Source organism: Schistocerca americana, chromosome 8 (genome assembly GCF_021461395.2).
Source record: "Schistocerca americana isolate TAMUIC-IGC-003095 chromosome 8, iqSchAmer2.1, whole genome shotgun sequence".
Taxonomy (NCBI): domain Eukaryota; kingdom Metazoa; phylum Arthropoda; class Insecta; order Orthoptera; family Acrididae; genus Schistocerca; species Schistocerca americana.
Window position 1 is genome coordinate 511,010,833 of NC_060126.1, and position 22,469 is coordinate 511,033,301.

The 22,469-nt window shown below is 38.2% G+C and overlaps 1 protein-coding gene across 1 annotated transcript in view; it reads left to right on the forward strand.

Moving 5' to 3' along the window:
- The window catches only part of LOC124545948 (T-related protein-like), a 204,005-nt gene that overhangs the window by 173,118 nt on the left and 8,418 nt on the right, over positions 1 to 22,469 (forward strand). Inside the window, exons 3-6 of the mRNA XM_047124910.1 lie at positions 3,132 to 3,300; positions 8,966 to 9,103; positions 12,062 to 12,194; positions 15,093 to 15,251. Of these exons, the coding sequence (XP_046980866.1) occupies positions 3,132 to 3,300; positions 8,966 to 9,103; positions 12,062 to 12,194; positions 15,093 to 15,251 (599 nt within the window). The remainder of the gene's footprint in view (positions 1 to 3,131; positions 3,301 to 8,965; positions 9,104 to 12,061; positions 12,195 to 15,092; positions 15,252 to 22,469) is intronic.

The window sequence follows — 22,469 nt, forward strand, 5'->3', positions numbered from 1 at the left end:
AAGAGCACAAGCACAGCTGTGTGAGGGTCCATCAGCAACTACTGGACCACTGAAATGTTTTGGAAATGAATCATCAGTGAAAATTAAACATTAGTTCATCACTTTGAACCAGGGGCCAGAGGCCAAAGTATGTAATGGAAATGTATCACATTGTGACTTTATCATGTTTACTAGTGCTTCTGTGCTCCAAGGTACTTATGACCGTGTGTAACACTGCCTCCTCTTTGGCTGGTTGAATGTACAGTATGTTAACACTGGATTGACAGTTAGTTACAACAGGCCCTATTGGTCAGTTCCAATTTGAATTCTTGCCTTGCTCAGTTACTTCTTTTCTGAAGTGCAAGTGCTTCACTGAAAGAGCAAGGTTTCTGCTATCTTTAGCTATGTAATTATTTCCAACAGTGGCTTTGCTTTAAGTACTGTATCTTCTTCCATAAACTCACACAGTTATAATTCATAGCTACATTACAGTAACTCTTAATCTGGGCTTTCCTAAATCAACCAGTCTCTTTCATGTGTTTACTACTTCTTCGACATTCTTGGAGTGGTCTGCTTGCATATTCTATGGCAGACCTCAAAATCACTTTCAGCTGGTAGCAGCATGGAGTAGTGTGCTCGATCAGCTAGTGGAGATGCCCACTCACTGCTTGCCTGCACCCACAGACTGTGCCTTAATGAGTTTGAAAAAAACAACAAGGTTTGTTGCCACACGACCTTCTTTTTCTTTTAGCATGACAATTTGCATCCATATAGTGCCATCCACACTGTTCAAACTGTTCAGAATATGCACGTTTAGGTGTTGTATGATGCACAGTCATTATCTGAGGTCCTCAGATTTCCATTTATTTGATCCACTCAGACATGGTTTGAGAGGCCATTGATGTATCTTCAGTGAATAGTTGAAGAAAGTGATGCATACTTGGCTTGCTGCTCCACTGAAAAACTTTTTGTGAGGATATCAGAAAGCTTGTGCAGTTATGGAGCAAGTGCATTGAAAAGCACAGTGCTATGGTGAAAAAACATGTCACTGGAAATGTGCTACTGTTCTTGTAATAGAAATATGTTGTGCAGATACCATTTGGTTTATCTTTATCTAAGTTTGATTAGCTGAGCAGTAATAGAAGCAGACTGTGGTCCATCAAGTTATCCACTTACTTTTACACATGTGTTCTGTAGTCATTGCATTACACTAAATATGAACAGCATATAACATCACAAATATGTTCATCACTGCAGGTCTACCTCATCAGAAACTTGTAATTAGTTCATATGCTACTATCTGATGCTGGCTACACATAGTAACTCTGGTGGAACAATTCTGTGTCATTTCTTCCAACATTTGATTATAACTTATATACGCTTGCACACAGATCATTTACTTCTGCTCAAAAAGTATGTCGCGGAGTGGAAAATATCATGAAGAATAAATAATTCCCCATTTAGCATTTTCTGTGACTATGCCAGTACCATTAATTTGCAGATCATAACATTTTGATGTACTAAATATACTTTTGTGACATTTAATAGAATTATTTCTCCATAGCAGAAAATAGTATCTTAATTTAAGAGATTGCAACACAGGTACTGAATAAATAGACAACTGGAAACAAGTCACAGTTCTGAGTTTCCATTACAGAAAGAGGCATGTTATCCTTCTTCTCGTTTATCATATGGTGACGATGTACTGTAATTTGCTAGGAGGGCATATTACAATGAACATTCATCCAAATTTGCCTATACAAATGGATTTTCTGTTAAGTCATGTGCTCTGTGAATTTCACATTGTTGTCATTCAAATCAACCAAATGTGATCAAAAGTATCCGGACACTACCAAAAACATACATTTTTCAAATTAGGTGCATTGTGCTGCCACCTACTGCCACGTATTCTGTATCAGTGACCTCAGTAGTCATTAGACATTGTGAGAGAGCAGAATGGGGCGCTCTGTGGAACTTACAGACGTCGAACATGGTCAGGTGATTGGATGTCACTTGTGTCATACATCTGTACGTGAGATTTCCACACTCCTAAACATTCCTAGGTCCACTGTTTCTGATGTGATAGTGAAGTGGAAACGTGAAGGGACACCTACAGCACAAAAGCATACAGGCCGACCTCATCTGTTGACTAACAGAGACTGCTGACAGTTGAAGATGGTCGTAGCGTGTAATAGGCAGACAATCGCACAGGAATTACGAACTGCATCAGGATCCACTGCAAGTAATATGACAGTTAGGTGGGAGGTGAGAAAACAGGTCGAGCAGCTGCTCATAAGCCACACATCACGCCGGTAAATGCCAAATGGCGCCTCACTTGGTGTAATGAGTGTAAACATTGGGCATTTGAACATTAGAAAAACATTGTGTGGAGTGTGGCAATCTGATGGGGGAGTGTGGGTATGGCAAATGCCCAATGAACATCATCTGCCAGCGTGTGTAGTGCCAACAGTAAAATTTGGAGGCGGTCGTGTTATGGTGTGGTGGTGCTTTTCATGGAGAGGGTTTGCACCCCTTGTTTTTTTGCATGGCACTATCACAGCACAGGCCTAGATTGATGTTTTAAGCACCTTCTTGTTTCCCACTGTCGAAGAGCAATTTGGGACTGGCAATCACATCTTTCAACACAATCGAACACCTGTTCATAATGCACGGCTTGTGTCCCTGTAATGGACTGGCCTGCACAGAGTCCTGACCTGAATCCTATAGAACACCTTTGGGATGTTTGGGACACCAACTCCATGCCAGGCTTCACTGACTGACATCAATACCTCTCCTCAGTGCAGTACTCCATGAAGAATGGGCTACCATTCCCCAAGAAACCTTCCAGCACCTGATTGAACGTATGCCTGTGAGAGTGGAAGCTGTCACCAAGTCTAAGGGTGAGCCAACACCATACTGAATTCCAGCATTACCAATGGAGGGCATCAGGAACTTGAAAGTCATTTTCAGCCAGGTGTCCAGATACTTTTGATCACATAGTGTATGTCAGGTACACTGTTAAAATCTAATTTCTGCAGATGCAAACTTTTAATATAAAAATTTACTTACACATCACTGCAAGACTGATAACTGCAGAAGGAAATTAAACCAGTGTTCATGAGTAAGTACTCACAGAGTCTCAACTGTTTCAGATGGAAGTACGTGAATGGTGAATGGGTACCAGGGGGGAAGGCAGAGGTGCCACCTCCAAATCCCATATACATTCACCCAGAATCACCCAACTTTGGTGCTCACTGGATGAAAGAGCCCATTTCATTTGCAAAGGTTAAGCTCACAAACAAGACAGATGGAAATGGACAGGTAAGGGATGGTTTGTGTGAATTCATCTAGTAACACTGATGAGTTGCATGAGTAATTTTTTTTCTTTGTTGATGGCAGAAATGTAATGAACTAATTCAAATATTCATAAATAACATTTCATTTCTTGCTGCTCTGCTCATTTCTTCGTGTGATTGGTTATCTTTCCCAATCATTATAGTAGCATATTTTATTGTTAATAACAGTAATACAAATAAATATATCACTGTATTTGCATTTCTACTTCTGACATGATGTTAACCGTTTATGTGGTTTTCTTATCATTACTAGTATTCTTACTTAAAATGTTAGGATCTTACACATACTAGATATACAGGGTGAGTCACCTAATGTTACTGCTGGATATATTTCGTAAACAACATCAAATACTGATGAACCGATTCCACAGACCGAACGTGAGGAGAGGGGCTAGTGTAATTGTTTAATACAAACCATACAAAAATGCACGGAAGTATGTTTTTTAACACAAACCTACGTTTTTTTAAATGGAACCACGTTAGTTTTGCTAGCACATCTGAACATATAAACAAATACGTAATCAGTGCCGTTTGTTGCATTGTAAAATGTTAATTACATCCAGAGATATTGTAACCTAAAGTTGACGCTTGAAACCTCCGACGTTCAGTTGCGTGTTGTAACAAACACGGGCCACGGTCGGCGAGCAGCATCTGCAGGGACATGTTTACGATGATGTTTGGTCTAGCTGTCGCAGTGTCCGCCATGTAGCGCTTGATGCTATTGTTATTCTGCATTCGTCTCTGCACGCAGACCAACTGTAGTACACTGTGTTACCAGACGTCTGTGATAGTGTAGTGTTGTAGGACCTGTGACCATGGTGTATTCGAACTCTGAAAAGGCGGAGATGATACTCATCTATGGCGAGTGTCGACGAAATGCAGCTGAAGCCTGCAGGGTGTATGCAGGACGGTACCCGGACAGAGAGCATCCAACGTGCCGCACATTGCAAAACACTTACTGCCAACTGTATGCAACAGGTATGGTCGTAGCACGCAAACGGGTCCGTAACAGGCCCGTCACAGGAGAAGCGGGTGCAGTTGGTGTGTTAGCTGCTGTTGCCATGAACCCACACATGAGTACACGGGACATTGTGAGAGCCGGTGGACTGAGTCAAAGTAGTGTCATGCGCATACTGCATCGTCACCTCTTTCACCCGTTTCATGTGTCGCTACATCAGCAATTACATGGTGATGACTTTAATCATCGAGTGCAATTCTGTCAATGGGCATTAACAGAGAATGCGTTGCAGTTCTACCTGTTTACCGATGAAGCGGGTTTCACAAACCACGGGGCAGTGAATCTACGGAAGATGCATTACTGGTCCGTGGACAATGCTCGCTGGCTCAGACAGTTAGATCAACAGCGACCGTGGACTGTAAATGTATGGTGCAGAATCATTGGCGACCACCTCATTGGTCCTCATTTCATTGCAGGGGCCCAAACAGCTGCAACATACATCGCGTTTCTACAGAATGATCTGCCAACGTTGCTCGAAAATGTCCCACTGGAAACGCGTCGACGTGTGTGGTATCAGCATGATGGTTCACCTGCACATTCCGCAATTAACACTAGGCTGACCCTTGACAGGATGTTCGACGGGCGTTTCATAGGACGTGGAGGACGCATGAATTGGCCAACCTGTTCTCCTGATCTTACACCTCTGGACTTCTTTCTGTGGGGTACGTTAAAGGAGAATGTGTACCGTGATGTGCCTACAACCCCAGAGGATACGAAACAACGTATTGTGGCAGCCTGGGGCAACATTACACCAGATGTACTGCGGCGTGTACGACATTCATTACACCAGAGATTGCAATTGTGTGCAGCAAATGATGCCCACCACATTGAACATCTATTGGCCTGACATGTCGGGACACACTCTATTCCACTCCGTAATTGAAAACAGAAACCACATGTGTACGTGTACCTCACCCCTCATGGTAATGTACATCTGCGTCAGTGAAAAAGACCAATAAAAAGGTGTTAGCATGTGGACGTAATGTGCTGTTCCAGTCTCTTCTCTACCTAAGGTCCATCACCGTTCCCTTTGGATCCCTACGTAATTCGGTGCTCTCCGATACACACAATCGAACAGCGGAGGAGTGGTACTCAAGCGTCAACTTTAGGTTACAATATCTCCGGATGTAATTAACATTTTACAATGCAACAAATGGCACTGATTACATATTTGTTTATATGTTCAGATGTGCTAACAAAACTAATGGGGTTCCATTTAAAAAAACATAGGTTTGTGTTAAAAAACATACTTCCGTGCATTTTTTTATGGTCTGTGTTAACCAATTACACTAGCCGCTCTCCTCACATTCGGTCTGTGGAATCGATTCGTCAGTATTTGATGTGGTTTACGAAATATATCCAGCGGTAATGTTAGGTGACTCACCCTGTATAGCGATTATGTAACCTTACTGTATTTGGAAATTGCAACTGGAGTTTATTATTGTTTAGCTTAACTGTCTCATCATGAATATGTCCATCTTCATCCTTACTGTAGATACTAAAGTTTCCTAAAATTACCCACTCTTTCCATTCTTACTAAATGTTGTGAGCTACCATATTAAAAAAAAATCTATGTACCACTACCAAGATTGTATGACACTGTCTCGAAATCCATTTAAAACTATTTAGTGATTTCTCTTAATCATTTTTGACATTGAAATTTTGGATATTTTTGTGATCTGGCATAAACTCTTTTCTCTATTACATACTGGCAGTGGTGATAAGGATGAGCTTATCACCTGATCATGTAAGAAACTACATTACAGTGATGTGGAAGGTAATCCATGTGTGGTAAGATGAATGAGTGAAAAATATAGAGTTACAGAATGTTGCAAAGCAGTAGTCCCATACGAACAATGTTCTGTTCACATGTTTTACACTGTTAAATAATCTGTTCAGTATGTGGCAAGCATATTAGATGGAAAGGGGGAAGGGCAACTGGACTGAACCACCCTCGACCTGCCAAAGGTAGTTAACTGAGTTCATCATGGATTATTGGTGCAGAAATCACATGATGTTGAAACTGAGCAAAGAGAGGTGCTTCTGGTAAAGACAGTTCTGCAATGTAGATCCCAGAGCACAAGGATAGGTAAATAAATCTCAGAGAAAATTGAAATATTCAGGAATACCAGAGGAAATGGCGATTATTGTTTACAATACATATAACTGACGAAGGTACTGGTGACCATTCTGATATCACTGTAGACAGTTTCCAAACAACATCACAGTTTACAGCAGAATAAGATGATTGTGCAGGTAACAGACTATTGGTTGGTTTCTGCTACAGGAAATACGGGGAAGTACAAGTATAGTTTATGGAGGGGAAAACTCACTGAGTCACCTAATTTCAAGTATTTATACGTAAAATTTGATTGCAATACATACGAGATCTCCATGTGATAATTTATAGATGAGTAACATACATTGGTCAGCCACAACATTATGACCACTAACTTGCTACCAATACAAATCCAGCCAGATGGCAGCAGTGTCACCTGGTGAGGAACAACTGCTAGTCAGACACACGTGTGGTGCATACAGTATTCAGTACCAGTATCAGTGAGCATGATGTCAGCATGTAAAATGAGGAGGACGCACAATCTATCTGAGCTTGACCGAGGGCAGACTATGATGGACTGGAGGCTCAGCATGAGCATTTCAGAAACTGCATGACTTGTCAGACTTCTAAGGAGTGCTGTGGTGAGTGTCTTCAACATGTGGCAAAACCAAGCTGGAACAACATCCAGATGTTGTGGGGTTGGGCGACCATCCCTCATTACAGATGTCTGGCGTTGTAGGCTGGGCATACTGGTAAAACAGGATAGTTGGTGTAATGTGGCAGAACTAACATCAGACTTTGATTCTGGGTAGATATGTATGTGTGTGAAAACAGTGCATCGAACACTCCTAATGACGGGGCTCTACATCCAAGACCCGATGCATGTGCCAATGTTAACACCACAACATCAGAAACAATGACTGAAATGGGCATGTGACCACTGACACAGGATGTTAGCGCAGTGACAGAGTGTTGGACAGTCTGATAAATCCTGATAACTTCTTCAGCATGCCAATGGGAGGGCGTGAATCTGTCGTCTTCCAGGGGAAAACCTGCTGGACACCTGTATTGCGGGATGGAGACAGGCTGGTGGCCTCTCCATTATGCTCTTCAGAACATTCGTGTCAGCATCCATGGATGTAGTGGAGCTCGTGCAAGGCACCATGATGGCTAAGGAGTATCATACACTGGCTACAGATCACATATACCCCCTCATGACAATCATGTTTCCCCATGGCAGTGGCATTCTTCAACAAGATAATGGACCATGTCACAAGGCCAGTAGTGTGATGGAGTGGTTCGAGGAACACAGTGGAGAGTTCCAATTGACATGCTGACCCCCAAGCTCACCATGTCTGACCCTGATCAAATACAACTAGAATGTTACTGAATATTGCATAAGTGCTCATTTGCTCCGCCCCCCCAACCCTCCCCACCCCTATCTCAGAATTTATGGGAATTAGTTGACTTGTGTGTGCAGATGTGGCGCCAGCTCCCTCCAGTGACCTATCAAGGCCTCATTGCTTCCACGCCAAGACACGTTGCCACTGTTATCCATGCCAAAGGTGGGCATACCGGCTATTCGGTAGGTGGTAATAATGTTCTGCCTGATCAGTGTATACATTACGTCTATAGGTTTCAATTCAAGGCCTGATATTAAAAATAATTTTTAATGGGGCAGATTCTTGTTCACAGGCAGAGGGGGAAGCAAGCAGAAGATATTACCAAGAGAGGTCTTAAACCCAGGCTCAAACCAACATACAGTGCACAACTGCATAGGAGTATTAGCCATGTGCTTAGAAATGTAAATTGCCACATTTATCTCCAGTACAAATTCATGTAGTAGTAGTAGTAGTAGTAGTAGTAGTAGTAGAAGTAGTAATATAGTTTTCAATGCTACCTCCACCCATTGTTGCAATAGATGAAGGGATGTTCCCAGTTACGTGTCTCAAGCATGACTTGATTCCATCACGCTCAGTTGGACATAGGTCTGGTTATAATGCTAGGCAGGGTGGCTGATGAACATCTACTAAGGGAAATGTGTGTTATCTTGGAGGAAGCTACAGAAAGGGTGTGAGATGGATAGATGTATCCAGCACTGTACCAAAGCTACAAGTGTTCGTCAAATGCAGGCTATGTATTTTCATACAATGGTGCCCGGAGTTGGTCACATACATCAGTGCTCGATACATACTGGTAGTTACCAGTCTTCTGGCCAACTCTGCACTTGTATTACTGTCATCAATGCTTGTGCATGTGTGGTATTTCTACTTTACAGCTACTTTTTTTTCAGGCATTTTGTGTGTTTCACAAGTCTTCAGCACCAAAAAAGTTTAAATATGACAATTCAGTATTTTACAATGCTGTCAGAAACCTGTAGCTTTTCACTTGACTGTATCATGCTAGCTAAATAATGTTTTATTAACTAAATAGTTGTTATGGGAATAAAGCTAATGATTTTTAAGTTCACTAACTACTATCATTATACATAATAAACACTGTAAATAAAAATATACTGCTACACTTAATTGTTTTGTTGCATTTATTTTGTAGCAGATAATGTTGAACTCTCTCCACAAATATGAGCCTAGAGTTCACCTAGTAAAGGTCGGATCAGAGCAACGCAGGGTTCTTACATACCCTTTCCCAGAGACACAATTCATTGCTGTTACTGCTTACCAAAATGAAGAGGTGAGTGTGAAGGAATTAGTATATTTTTGGGATAACTACTTCATTTATTTTTGTTTTGTATAGAGACCATTTTTCTGTATTTGAAGTATTTCTGCAGAGAGTATGATAGCATTTTATGTGCCTAAATAGTTTCAAATATTGTGTAACCTTTTTTGACATGTATTTGAAACAGGCCAGGAGTTCTATCAAGTATTTCCTACATATCCCTTTTTCCCTATCTACATCTACATATATACTCCACTAGCCACCAAGTGGTGTGTGGTGGTGTGCACAATTCGCACCAAAGTCATATTTCACCCCCTCTGTTCCACTCGCGGATTGCGCAAGGGAAAAACGACTGTCTGAATGCCTCACTACAAGCTCTAATTTCCCTTACCTTTGAATGGTGATCATTGTGTGATTTGATAGTTGGTGGTAGTAATATATGCTCTACATCCTCAGTGAAGATCGGATTTTGGAATTTAATGAGCAGCCCCTTCCATTTAGCGTGCCGTCTACCTGCAAGTGTGTTCCACTTCGAACTTTCTATGAGATTTCTAATGCTCTTGCAATGACTAAATGTACCAGTCACAAATCTTGCCGCTCTTTTCTTTGGACCTTCTCAATCTCTTGAATCAGACCCAAATGGTAAGGGTCCAATACAGACGAACAGTACTATAAGACTGGACGAACTAACGTATTGTAAGGTATTTGCTTTGTTGAAGGACTGCATCGCTTCAGGATTCTACCAATAAACCGCAATCTAGAGTTCGCCTTGCCCGTTACTTGCATAATCTGATTATTCCATTTAAGTTCATTTCGAATAGTCACACCCAGATACTTGACGGATGTTACCGCTTCCAAAGACAGGGCATTTATTTTGTACTCATACGTTAATGGGGATTTTCATCTTGTTATACACAGTAGGACTTACTAATATTGAGAGATAACTGCCAGTCATCACACCATGCATTTATTTTCTGCAAGTCCTCATTGATTTGTTCACAACTTTGGAGTGATACTACTTTCCTGTAGATGACAGCATCATCAGCAAACAGTCTAATGCCACTGTCAATACCATCAACCAGAACATTTATGTAAATCATAAAAAGCAGCAGACCTATTACGCTGCCCTGGGCCACACCTGAAGTTACACTTGTTTCTATCCTTCGTGTCTAAGGAAATGCAAAGTATGACACTGTAATATTTATGTGTAAGGAGTGTTAATATATACTGCTATATTTTTTGTTATCACCAAAGTATGAACCATATTTTTAAGAAAACTAAAGAAGTTTTATCTGTAAAAGTTAAAAAAACTTGCCTGAGAAGTCACAGCTTGCCTTTGCTTTATGCATATCAACTCTGTAAGATCAACACTCATCTACATGTTTCTAATTGAATAGGGTGTCGTTTTGTTGTTATACATAAATACTTGAAACAATATATTGAAAAACTGTTAGATTGAGCATGCAAAAATTTTACCCTATCCTCTTTTCTTCTCCTCTCTTCTACACAGACTTCACAGAAAAAGAAAAACAATGTAGCATTAAATATTGTATTGATACCATGTCATCAGTATTTTCCAGAGCTCACTGGAATGATGTAACATGAACCATGAGCAAAATGGCATCACATCACAGTTAGGTACACTAGTGGTAAGGTGCAGAGTGATCACATCGGCTGAATGCTGATAGGAGTTTGGATAAAGACATGGCCGGCTTTTCCATGATCTTGTGTGACAACTGCTGCTCCATCTCCATCAGATGGAATACTAAATCAGTAAAAAAGAATTAATTGTTGTGCAGACTGACAACAGTTTCAGCAGCAATGTTTCCCACTCACAACAATTTATTTCATTTCTCTCTTCATGTTTTCTGCGTAAGTAGGACAGAGTTTTGCACCATCAGTCCCACATCATTGAAGTAGGCTTAAATTTCATGTACAAGTTTTCAACTACAGACTACATAATTTAAACAACTTTTATGTGTAGTGAACTTCATACTATTTGCTACCTTTTTATTTTATTTCTCATCATAGTAATACGTGATGTTATCAGGAAATGGAGGAAGTGATCTCAAGTATTTTCAAAAAAATTTTCATACTAAATATTTTAATTGTCTAGATTGCACCCAATATACAACATTAAATTTGGTAACTTGTTTTGGTTGTTCACACAACAACCCCCAATAATAGAAAATATCAATCATGGTACAGATATGTCAACATATACTGTAAGTTTACACCACTTCACCTGCATATCTTGGTAGATTCTTGTATAAGACACAACTTCAATAAAGTGCTGGCTATACCGACAAGATACAAAAGAGTAATTCTACAGTGTGATTATTAAAATTGGGCTTGAGTATAAATTTTTTATAATTCGTTGTTACAAAATGTAATGTGTAAAAATAGTAAGATAAAATGTGCAAGTATGGTAAAAAGATCAAACTTGCTTGTGACCTGTTAAAATCCTTATGGAAGCAGGATCAATTTCAATAAACATTGTTTAGAATCACTATTTTTTATTTTGTTAATATAGCCAGCCTCTATTGAAGTTTTCTCTTATATGAGAATGTACAAAGATATACAGACAATTCAGTCTAACCTTACTGTATGTGTTGACACAATTTCTTAACCATGATTGCGATTTTCGTTTCTGCTCATTCTTCCAGCTCTGAGGATATTTATGTGAACAACCAAATCTAGATATCAAATTTAATTTTGTGTATTGTTTGTGATATAGACAGTTAAAAAATTTTGTAAAAGCTTTTTAAAAAATTTATGAAAATATGGCACCATACTCTATTATCAGAGACATTGCATAAAATCTTTGGCTTTCAATGTTTTTGAGAGTCTTAGTTCCGTGTTATTCTTTCTTGTTATTAACTGATAACTTGATTTACCACACTCTCATTAAAATCAAGAGTGATAGACATATTTCTGTACATTGTACTGTATTTTTTTAAATTATTATTTCAGGTAACATCATTAAAAATAAAGTATAATCCCTTTGCTAAAGCGTTTCTGGATGCAAAGGAACGACCTGATAACATTTATCAAAGAGAATTCATGCAAGGATATCCTCAAACTCAGCAGACGCAGTACCCTCAATGTAAGTTTTCTTTAATTTATAATGACTTAATTTTGCATGTGTGAACTCTATTGCTGACATTAATGTTGACAAATAGAAAAAAAAATTAAATATATTTTCAAAAGATAGCTTCCATTTTCTCACAAAGTACAATGAATGAAAGAAATTGTTCATTTCAACTTTCCACATTTTCAATTGAGTTTAGTATATCCATTATTCTACAACACATCAAAACTAATTTGGAACAATCTATTTACACAGGCATCTGATTCTTTTCAGAATCTTGAAACAAATAGCTTTTACATTTAATAAGGATAACAGTAGAGAATGCCTACACAATTTCACCATTTCACAAACATCAATCAGCAGACAAGATGTCACAAAGTTATAAAATGAAATATTAGGTATCAGTGCAAAATCATGCAGTAAGGCAGCAAGTACCCTGATGAAAACAAATAAAAACTGATTCTTATTTGGTGAATGCAAAAACGAGGGTAGGAGGGGCAGGGGGATGAGGAGGCAGGATAGTGGGAGAAGCGCACAGGCAAACACACTGTCCTGCCATCTTTGCAGTCAGCCGACAGCTCTCAAGGTGTATTTTCTGAAAAATTAAAATTGGCAGCAGTAACATCCATTTAGAAAAAATGGAGATGAGTAAATAGTGCCCAATTAAGGGCCCTTCTCATAAATGCAAATCTTTCTCAACTATTTAATAACAGAAACAACCTTAAATATAAGTGAATCATGAACCCCATGATTCAGTTAGTTTTGTGTTCCATGGATCATTTTGCATGATAAACTTAAATTATGTGAAATGATTCATTTTACATTCACACCATAAATTACTCCTGTTCTCAGAAACAAAGAACAAAAAAGTATAGGTTTGGCAGTAAGAAAGTCCATCTCATTTTATTTTTGACAACTAATGCTGAAGTGTAATCCTTATAACCACAGGGGCAAAAATTTGAATTAGTAAACTCTTAAGTTCAAGTGTAAAGTACTATTATAAGGTATTCTTTCTTACTCTTATTCCTTCATTATCCCAAATAATCAATAGTTGACTATGCATTGAATAGATATGTACCCAGTGCAACAGGTCACAATGGAAGGGCCTCCATGGTATCAAGTCACTGTAAAGAAACTTCTAAACAAACAGAGGTTACTGAGTAATAGATGTAAAACAAAGCATAGGGTTATAGATAGATGCTGAATGAAATGCATTTAGCTGTCAAGTGAGCAATATTTGAAGCTTTCAATGACTACCATACCAGAATACTGTCAAATGACCTTTCACAAAACCCAAAGAGATTCTGGCCATATGTCAAGGCTGTTAGTGGTACCATAGTTATCACTGTTATGAAACTGAAACTGAAGATAGCAAAGCAAAAGCAGGAATGATTAACTCTGTTCAGGTTCCTTTACAAAGGAAAACTCAGAAGCACTGCCCCAATTTAATTCTTGTACCACCGAGAAGATGAGTGAAATAGATATGATTGTTGGCAGCATTGAGAAACAGCTGAAATTATTAAAGCATCAGGGCCTGGCGGGATCCCTATCAGATTCAGTACTGAATTTGTGGCCATGTTATCCTCTCTTTTAACCATAATCTATCATAAATCCCTCAAACAAAAGATCTTATCCAGTAGGTGGAAGAAAGCATAGATCTCACCCATCTACAAGAAGGGTAGCAGAAGTGAGCTACAAAACTACCATCCAATATCCCTGACATCAGTTTGTTGTAGAATCTTATAATATATTTTGAGTGTAAATGTGATGAGATAGCATGAGCATGGATTCCTAAAACATTAAGCATGTGAAACACAACTCGCACTTTTCTCACATTACATACCGAAAGCCTTGCACCAAAGCAGTCAGGTAGATGCAGTATTTCTCAGTTTCCAAAAAGCATTTGGCTCTGTAACATATCTATGTTTATTATCAAAAGTATAATTGTATGGGGTATCACGTGAAATTTGTGACTGGATAAAGGATTTTTTGGTATGGAGGACGCAGCAAGATATCTTGGATGGAATATCACTGACAGATGTAGGAGCAACTGTGGATGTGCCCCAGGGAAGTGTGTTGGAAACCTTGCTGCTCTTATACATTAATGACCTTATAGACAATATTAATTGTGACCTTGGATTTTTGCAGATTATTCATTTATCTATGATGAAGTACTGACTTGAAACAAGCTGTACAGGTATTCTGTCAGATCTTAATAAGATTTAAAAGTGGTGCAAATATTGCAACTTGCTTTAAATATTCAGAAGTGTAAAATTGTGTGCTTCACAAAACAAAAAAAAGTGCAGTATCTTATGACTATAACATCAATGAGTTGCAGTTGGAATCACTCAACTCATACACATACCTGGGTGTAACATTTTGTAGAGATATTAAATGTAATGTAATCAGTCTACAAAGGAGATTGTTTGCAAATCACTTGTGTGGCTCATACTAGAATATTGCCCAAGTGTTTGGAACCAATACCAAATAGGATTAACAAAGGATATTGAACATATACAGAGAAGGGCAACACAAATGATCATGGGTATGTTTAATCCATGGGAAATTGTTGAGACTCTTGAAGACAGAAGTAAACTATCCCGAGAAAGCCTACCGAGAAAGTCTCAAGAAGCTACTTTAATAAATGATGACTCTAGGAACATACTACAACCCCCCTACATGCTGCTCCCATAGGAACCATAAGGACAAAATGCAATTAATTACAGCATCCAAGGAGGCTTTTAACTGATCACCCACCCTACACTCCATACGTGAATAAAATGGGAAGAAACCCTAATAACTGGTACAATGGGATGTACCCTCTGCCATGTACTTCACAGTGGTTTGCAGAGTATAAATGTAGAAGTGGATGTACACTTGAAATTTAAACAGTTTCCGCTTTTGGTATTGCAGACAGTTCCTGGTTGTTGCCGCAGCCAGTTTATTCTCCACTATCATCCCCATGTGACAGGCATCACGCGACATTGCGGAACCCGCGAACTTCTCCGTATCCTACAGTACAGCAACATCGCACCAACAAGCCCCTGTCATCCACACCTCCTCCCCCACATGGTGAGTATGCCTGTGAAGTAAACTGCCAAGTGAAATCTCAACATATTACAAATCCTAAAACCTTATTATGGAAAATATTTTGATTTGGACCAAAAAACAAACATGTTACAATGAAACAATGGAAAATCCAGGAGGATGGACTAATGACTTATTATGAAAAGGATAGTTGCTACTCACCATACAATGGAGACGCTGAGTTGCAGATAGGCACAACAAAAAGAGTGTTGAGCAAGTACGCTTTGGGCCAAAAAGGCCTTCATCACAATTACACAACATGCACATACACATAAATTCATGCAAATGCAACTCACGCACACATGATCACGGCCTCAGCAGCCAATGACTGTGGTAAGACGTGTGAGTTGTGTTTGCATGTATGTGTTTGGGCAAGTTGTCTAATTTCAATGAAGGCCTTTTTGGCCAAAAGCTTACTTATTTTGGCAGTCTTTTCGTTGTGGCAATCTGCAACTCAGTATCTCTACTATATGGTTTGTAGCAACTATTCTTTCATAACATATTATTATGAAACACACATGAGAGTGTGAGTGAGTGAGATGTGATGTGGGGAAATGTTATGTCAAAAATACAATGATATTTATGCCACAGTGACTGACACAGGGAAAATATGTGTACATATAAATACAAGTTCAGCTACAAGATACAAAAAATTAAAATCACAAAGACATTTACAACATAATATATGGTTAAAAGTGAAAAGGAAGACAAATCAGTGACAAAATCTTAATTATGGTGGTAAAGGTCATAGCAGAGCTGTCAAGAATCACATTCTTTACTTGGCTCAGACTAGAACAAAGCAAAGAACTTGTATGAAATGTATTCTAACGTAATAATGATCCACCAGAGCTGCTTCTTTATATTTTATTTACCACTATCAGTTTTGAGTGGTAGCTTGTTCTCTAGCAGTACATAATAAGGTCTTAAACATTATTTTTCAAATACGACCTCCTGTTGTTTTGCCACATTTGTGCATTGTTGTTACAATACTGATAATGTGTAAATGTGATTCTGGGCATAATTCCCGACAGACTTAAATATAGATAGAATACTGACTCATATACTGAGCAGAATTATTTAACTTTCTCTCAATGTAACTTTCATAAAGGCTTTTCCACAGAGAAAACAATAATACAAGATCTCACAAATGAAATGCTAGCAGAACTAAGTATGAAAAAAGTTATCATGGTGGTGGCATGCCTTTGTGTGTGAATCACAAAATTATTCTTGGCAAACTAAAATGTTGATGCACTTATAGTGTCCCTCTTGTTTGAAAGGAGTCTTACCTTTGGCAGAGAAAGCAAAGGGTGTCATTAGCAGACTGTGTCACTGGCTTGGAACTAGCTTCAGAATGGATGAATATAACATGTGAAGTGCCACAAGGTTAAGTACTTGGCCCACTTGTTTCCAGCATGCATAAATGATCTTTCAGTGACTTTAAAAGGTGTTTCGAAACCTGTTTGCTGATGACACAATCATATAATCAAGGGTCTAAACACATCTTTAACAGACACAGTCCAGGTAACAGGTGAACAGGCTTCCAACTGTTTCACAGCTAGTGACTTAACTGTTAAAATCACAAAGACTCACATTATCAAATTTCAGACCAGCAATAGTGACCAGTAGTACCACAGAATAAAAGTCCTTGGGGTTCACCTGGATAACAACTCAAAATTGAGTCAACACATAGATAAACTAATCAAGAAGCTCAGTTCAGTATTTTATATCATTGGAAGCATCTCTTACTGTGCTGACCTATAGGCAAGAGCATTGCCCTACTCTATGTATTGTCCCCCCATGTTGTCTTCTGGAATTGTCTTCTGAGTCAGTACTGAAAAATAAATTATGCATTCAGCAGAAGCAAGAAGTAAGAATGTTATGAAAAACAGGTATCAGTATCTCTTGCAGAGGACTTTTAAGGATCTTGGAATTCTTACACTCATTTCCCAAGACATATATCCCATAATAGTTTTTGTTTCCGATAAAAAAAAATCAGTTGCAGTTGTACTGCAAGTTATGCAGTCACAATATATGACACAGACATAATTCTGATGTAAACTTTGCCTCCTTCCCGAGTGTTCAGGATGAAGATGTGCACTCTAGCAGGGAGATATTCCACAACTCTCATCCTACACAAAACAAGAAATTGGGAACAACTCAACAAAAAATTAAAAATGTACCTCATTAGACACTGTTTCTAAAAATTATTTGAGTGCATGGAATGAAACATTCTTTAGCTAACGGGCAAGCAGCAGTATTTGTTAAAAAGCTGTATGACAGTTATTAATGTACCATAAACAGAACTCGGCATTTGGAGAAGTAAAAAACAGGAGAAGTGCAAGTAGGACTCTTACTCTGAGGATTCAGTTCAAACTTTATTATTATTATTATTATTATTATTACCAGTAGTAGTAGTAGTAGTAGTATTAGTATTATCATTAATTCCTCCACAAGGTGAGAATTAAAGCACAATCAATTCTCATGGTATTTTTTTCTTTCTCTTTCTTTTTTATTCTCAAAAATATCTCATATATTCACTGTGTTCCTTCTTCCTCTGTTCTGTTCACTTCTTTCCTGTTTTCTTCTTTTTGGGTGTTTGCTGAAACTTCTGTTCTCTGATTTTGTGTATGTATTTCTCCCTGTCTGTCATTTCTTGTTGAAGACATTCAGTTTCATGAGGTCTTCCACAATTTCCTTTATCCAGTTGGTTTTCACTGGTCAGTCTGTTTTCATTCGTCATATGTATATATCTGAAGAACTTTGCCCTTCTTTCCTGATGTTGTTTGTAATTGTCTGTCTGTTTGTAAAGTTCTTTTATCAGTCTCTGTTTACAGATCTCCTCTCTCTAAGCTTGCCCATAGATCATTCTCAGTATTTTCCTCTCTTTTTTTTCTGTCTCCTTCATTTTCGTTCTTCCCTTGATTACTGTTGTTTTTGAGGTATACAAGGCCTCTGGTAAGACTACTCCACTATAGTGACTTAATCTGGTATTGAAAGAAACACTTCTTTTGTTGTAATGGTTCCATGTAAGTGTGTATGATTTTTGTAGTTTGGTGAGCGTTTCTTCATTGGATGTTGAGTGCAGCCATGTTTTCTGTGTAATCTCTCCCAGGCATATGAAACTTTCTACTTGTGTTATCTTTCCATACTACATTACCAGTGGGTCTGTCTGTAGGATTTTGTCTTCATGCACAGCATTTTTTCATATGAGATTTGTAGTCCTGTTTTGGCTCAGGTTTCGTGTTGTCTCTAGAGCATCTTTGGCTTCTTTTCTGTTATTTGTTATGACAGCTATATCATTAGCTAAAGTCAGGCATTTTATGTTGATGGTTCTATCCTTCTGTCTCCCCACCTTTACCCCATTGACTCCTTTATCCCATGTCCCAATTATTTTCTCCATAACAGAGTTAAACAGAATGGGGGACAGGCCATCTCCCTGTCTCACTCCTGTCTTGATTTCGAATGGCTCTGAGATCTCTCCCATAAACTTCACTTTGAATGTTGTTCTTGTTAATGTTTCCTGGATTAGCTTTCTTGGTCTTGTTGTTGACCTTCACTTCTTCCAGTGGGTCAAAGAGTGTTTCTCTATCCGTGGAGTCATAGGCCTCCTTGGAGTTGACAAATGTTATTGTGGCATTCCTGGACTTTCTTCTTGACAAACTTAATTATGCATGTAGATAATAATAATGATTTCATGTGCCTCACTGGCCTGGTGCAGGTACTTCTACTGGACGCCACTTCAGCAGCTTGTGTGTCCCTAACCTACCCCAGTCATCCAACAGGAGAAATGGCACCAACAGTTTAACATTAAGTCCAAACCAATCATCGTTTCTGGTGACTTCTCACCTCACTGATATGGGAAGGCTAGTTTAAAATAAAGACAGGAAAAGCTGTAGTCACACTGAGGCTCAATCCTATGCAGTTTCCAGGTGCATGCCTTACTGATAGACCATGATCCCCAAGATGTATATAAAGATATTTCAATTCTAGGTTTCCACAACTCATTTTGTGAGTATCAAGATATGTGAGATGTATGGCCATACCTTTTGATTTCATTTACTTAGAAGCTTAACTTTTTTTTACACATCTAAGGGACTGTAGACTGCAGCATGTGATATAAATTTGAACTTGATGCCTGTACCTGTTCCTCAGGAAAAGGGACAGACAGACAGACAGACAGACAGACAGACAGGTGAACAACAAATGGCAAAAATATTTTTTATGTGATATAGTTACAAATTCAAATTTTTCAGATTTTTTCCTTTACTGGTACTGTGAAACCTTGCTTCTTGTCAAATTTCATGATTCTAAGTTAACAGGAAGTACCCTGTAAGTTTTGATGAGTGAGTTTTCAAGTATCAATATATGCAACACAAATAGCTGTATCTTTTGACTGTATTGACTTAGAAGCTTAAATTTTTCACACTGCCAAGGGACAGTAGAACTTAGTATGTGACATACATCAACCAGCTTCAGAGAAAAAGGGATGCTGACAGACGTAGGTCGACAAGAAAGTGGTCTTATAGTGGCCCCTTTTTTACTGATTGAGTTATGGAACCCTAAACAATAAATTTATTTGAAAAATACCACTGTAATAATTTATACACTGAAGTGACAAAACTTGTAGAATAGCTCCTAACATCGTGTCACACCTACTTTTTCTCAGCACAGTGCAGCAGTTTAGTTGACATGGATTCAACAGCTCATTGGAAGCTCCCTGCAGAAATATTGAACCATGTTGCCTCTATAGCCATCCACAACTACAAAAGTGTTGCTGGTGCACGATTTTTTGCACAAACTGACTTCTCGATTATGCCGCATATGTGTTCGGTGGGATCCATGTTGGGTGATCTGGGTGGCCAATTCATTTGTTCTAATTGTTCAGAATATTCTTCAAACAAGTACATGTACATTAAGCTAGTAATAACAGATAAACAACAGCTCTATAGTATACAAGAAGATGCAATTTTCTTTCTAATACATTTGATTAAATTCAGATGGCACATCAATGAATGTCACTAAGCAGTTTTAATACAGTATACAGATCAAATTTCTATGGTTTGCTTGTCTTTTATCAATGTATAGCTTGCCTCATTCAATAATCCTGTAGATTCTCCTTGATGGAATGTGTGGAAGGCAATGAATGAATGAATCATGGAATGAATGGACCCAACTGTAGGATGCAGGTAATAGTGGAACCATCTGAAGCAGATGTTTAAATATGTTGTATAAATTTATCTATTAGAGGTTACCCTCGTATCTACAAAATTGACTGTTTTGGGGAATTATGAGTGACTTTTCAAATGATTAGTCTCTAAAATGTAATATAAAGGGAAAGATAGAAACAATCACAATGCTTGAGAGGGGAATCTATGGGTAAACAGTGCTTGTGAGAGAAGTAAACCATTGTACTTATTTTTTCCCTTTGTTGTTTTTCAGAACATTTCTTCTTTCCTCACTCTGATATAAAAAAAACCTCTCTTCTTCTCCTTTGATAAAGATGATATGACGCTCTCCCACATTTTATAAAGTCATCGTTTTCATCTTCATCTTTGTTCTTGGGAAGGTCATGACAGTGATTGGGCAACATTGAACCATTTATGTTGCAGTGTCTGATATGTTATTCTGTTGCTTACTATCTTAAATTCTATCCCAATATATGTGATACTCTTCTTCAGTACACCAGTTTCTAGCTGCCATTCACATCCACTGCACATATCTATTGAGTAGATAATCAACTTAATCCCTGCAGAGATGTGTCATGTAGATGACGACTGTTAATTTCAAAAGCAACATTAATTGCTGATCTTTGTCTGTTTAGTTGCACTTTACACAGTCCAAGTTACAAATTTACACCCATGCTATCTTTTTTTACATTATAATAGTTGCATTTATTCCAAGACTTCTTGTTGGGTTTGCTAATGGTGAATTTTTTACAATGTGGGCATTTTAACCCCAATCTTTGGTCCTATACCTGAAATACCTGCAACTCTTCTGTATGTGATACCATACTTTGGCCAGACTCTCACAGTTATATACTGCACTCCCAAGCATTCATCTTTCACTCTCAGCAGTTCATCCTCAAGAGCCATATGACTTTTGCCTTCAGTTGGTTGTGAGCTGAACTTGCTGGCAGAGGTGCCATGAGATGGTACAAGCATTTCCCAGAATTATCTTGCCCTGATCCCAATGGCAGGAATTAGATACCTTGGGAACATTCAAATCTCTGACTCTAATGTAATCATATGCACATAATGATTTTTTGATATTCAGCCTTAATTGTGCTATCCTCAGTAACATATTTAAGTAGTAGTGCAGTTACCCTCGAATCTAGTGAGGCATTATACACCACACACTTCACCCTACTGAAGTAACAAATCAAAATTGGAGTGGTGACAAACACTTATTTAATCATATGCTAGTGCTTGTTTCAATGTTAATAATCAGCTTGTTACTACATAGATAAACATATTGGTCATTGAAATAATAATTCATGTGTTTCCATAAGGACCTTACACGCTTTCACTTGAGATCATGTCACATGCACGAGAGTAGGATATTATCCTTAAAAACAGATACAAAATTCAGTTTCAATTCATTATTCCCTAATGATGCTTAAAGACATTTACCTACATGTATTCTCTTCCTTCTCATTTATTACTGTTCATTTCATATAACTGTATATGCTTCTATTGTGTTGACAATATAAATCTTTCACGAATAAAGTAAAATTTCCTTTGCCAATTATAATCATTGACCTATTTTGGAATGGTCACTATTCCATGTACCTGAATAGTACCATACCTAAGAACATATTCCACAATATTTTTGTTTGTAGATTTTGATTCTTTTACTGTATTTGATTCTTTGGGTACACACAGTAGTGTGATTACCATCAGATAAACTAAAACAGTTTGAGATAAGTGTATTAAACATTTAAAAATACTGAGATACAACAAAACATTGTTTGCCTTACGCCAGACTTGTTAGAACCCATTGCCATTCATAAAAGACTACCTACTTCACTTAAAATGTTGAATTGTGTCTTAGTAAAAAACATCTCATAAAATCACCATATATGAAAGAGAAATAAGTAACAAACATGAAGATAGAATGAAAAAATTACATTCAAGGAGGATGGAAACAAATTTTGGTTACACAGAATTAATTGTTGCAGGTAAATTTATAACCAAAATGGCAGTG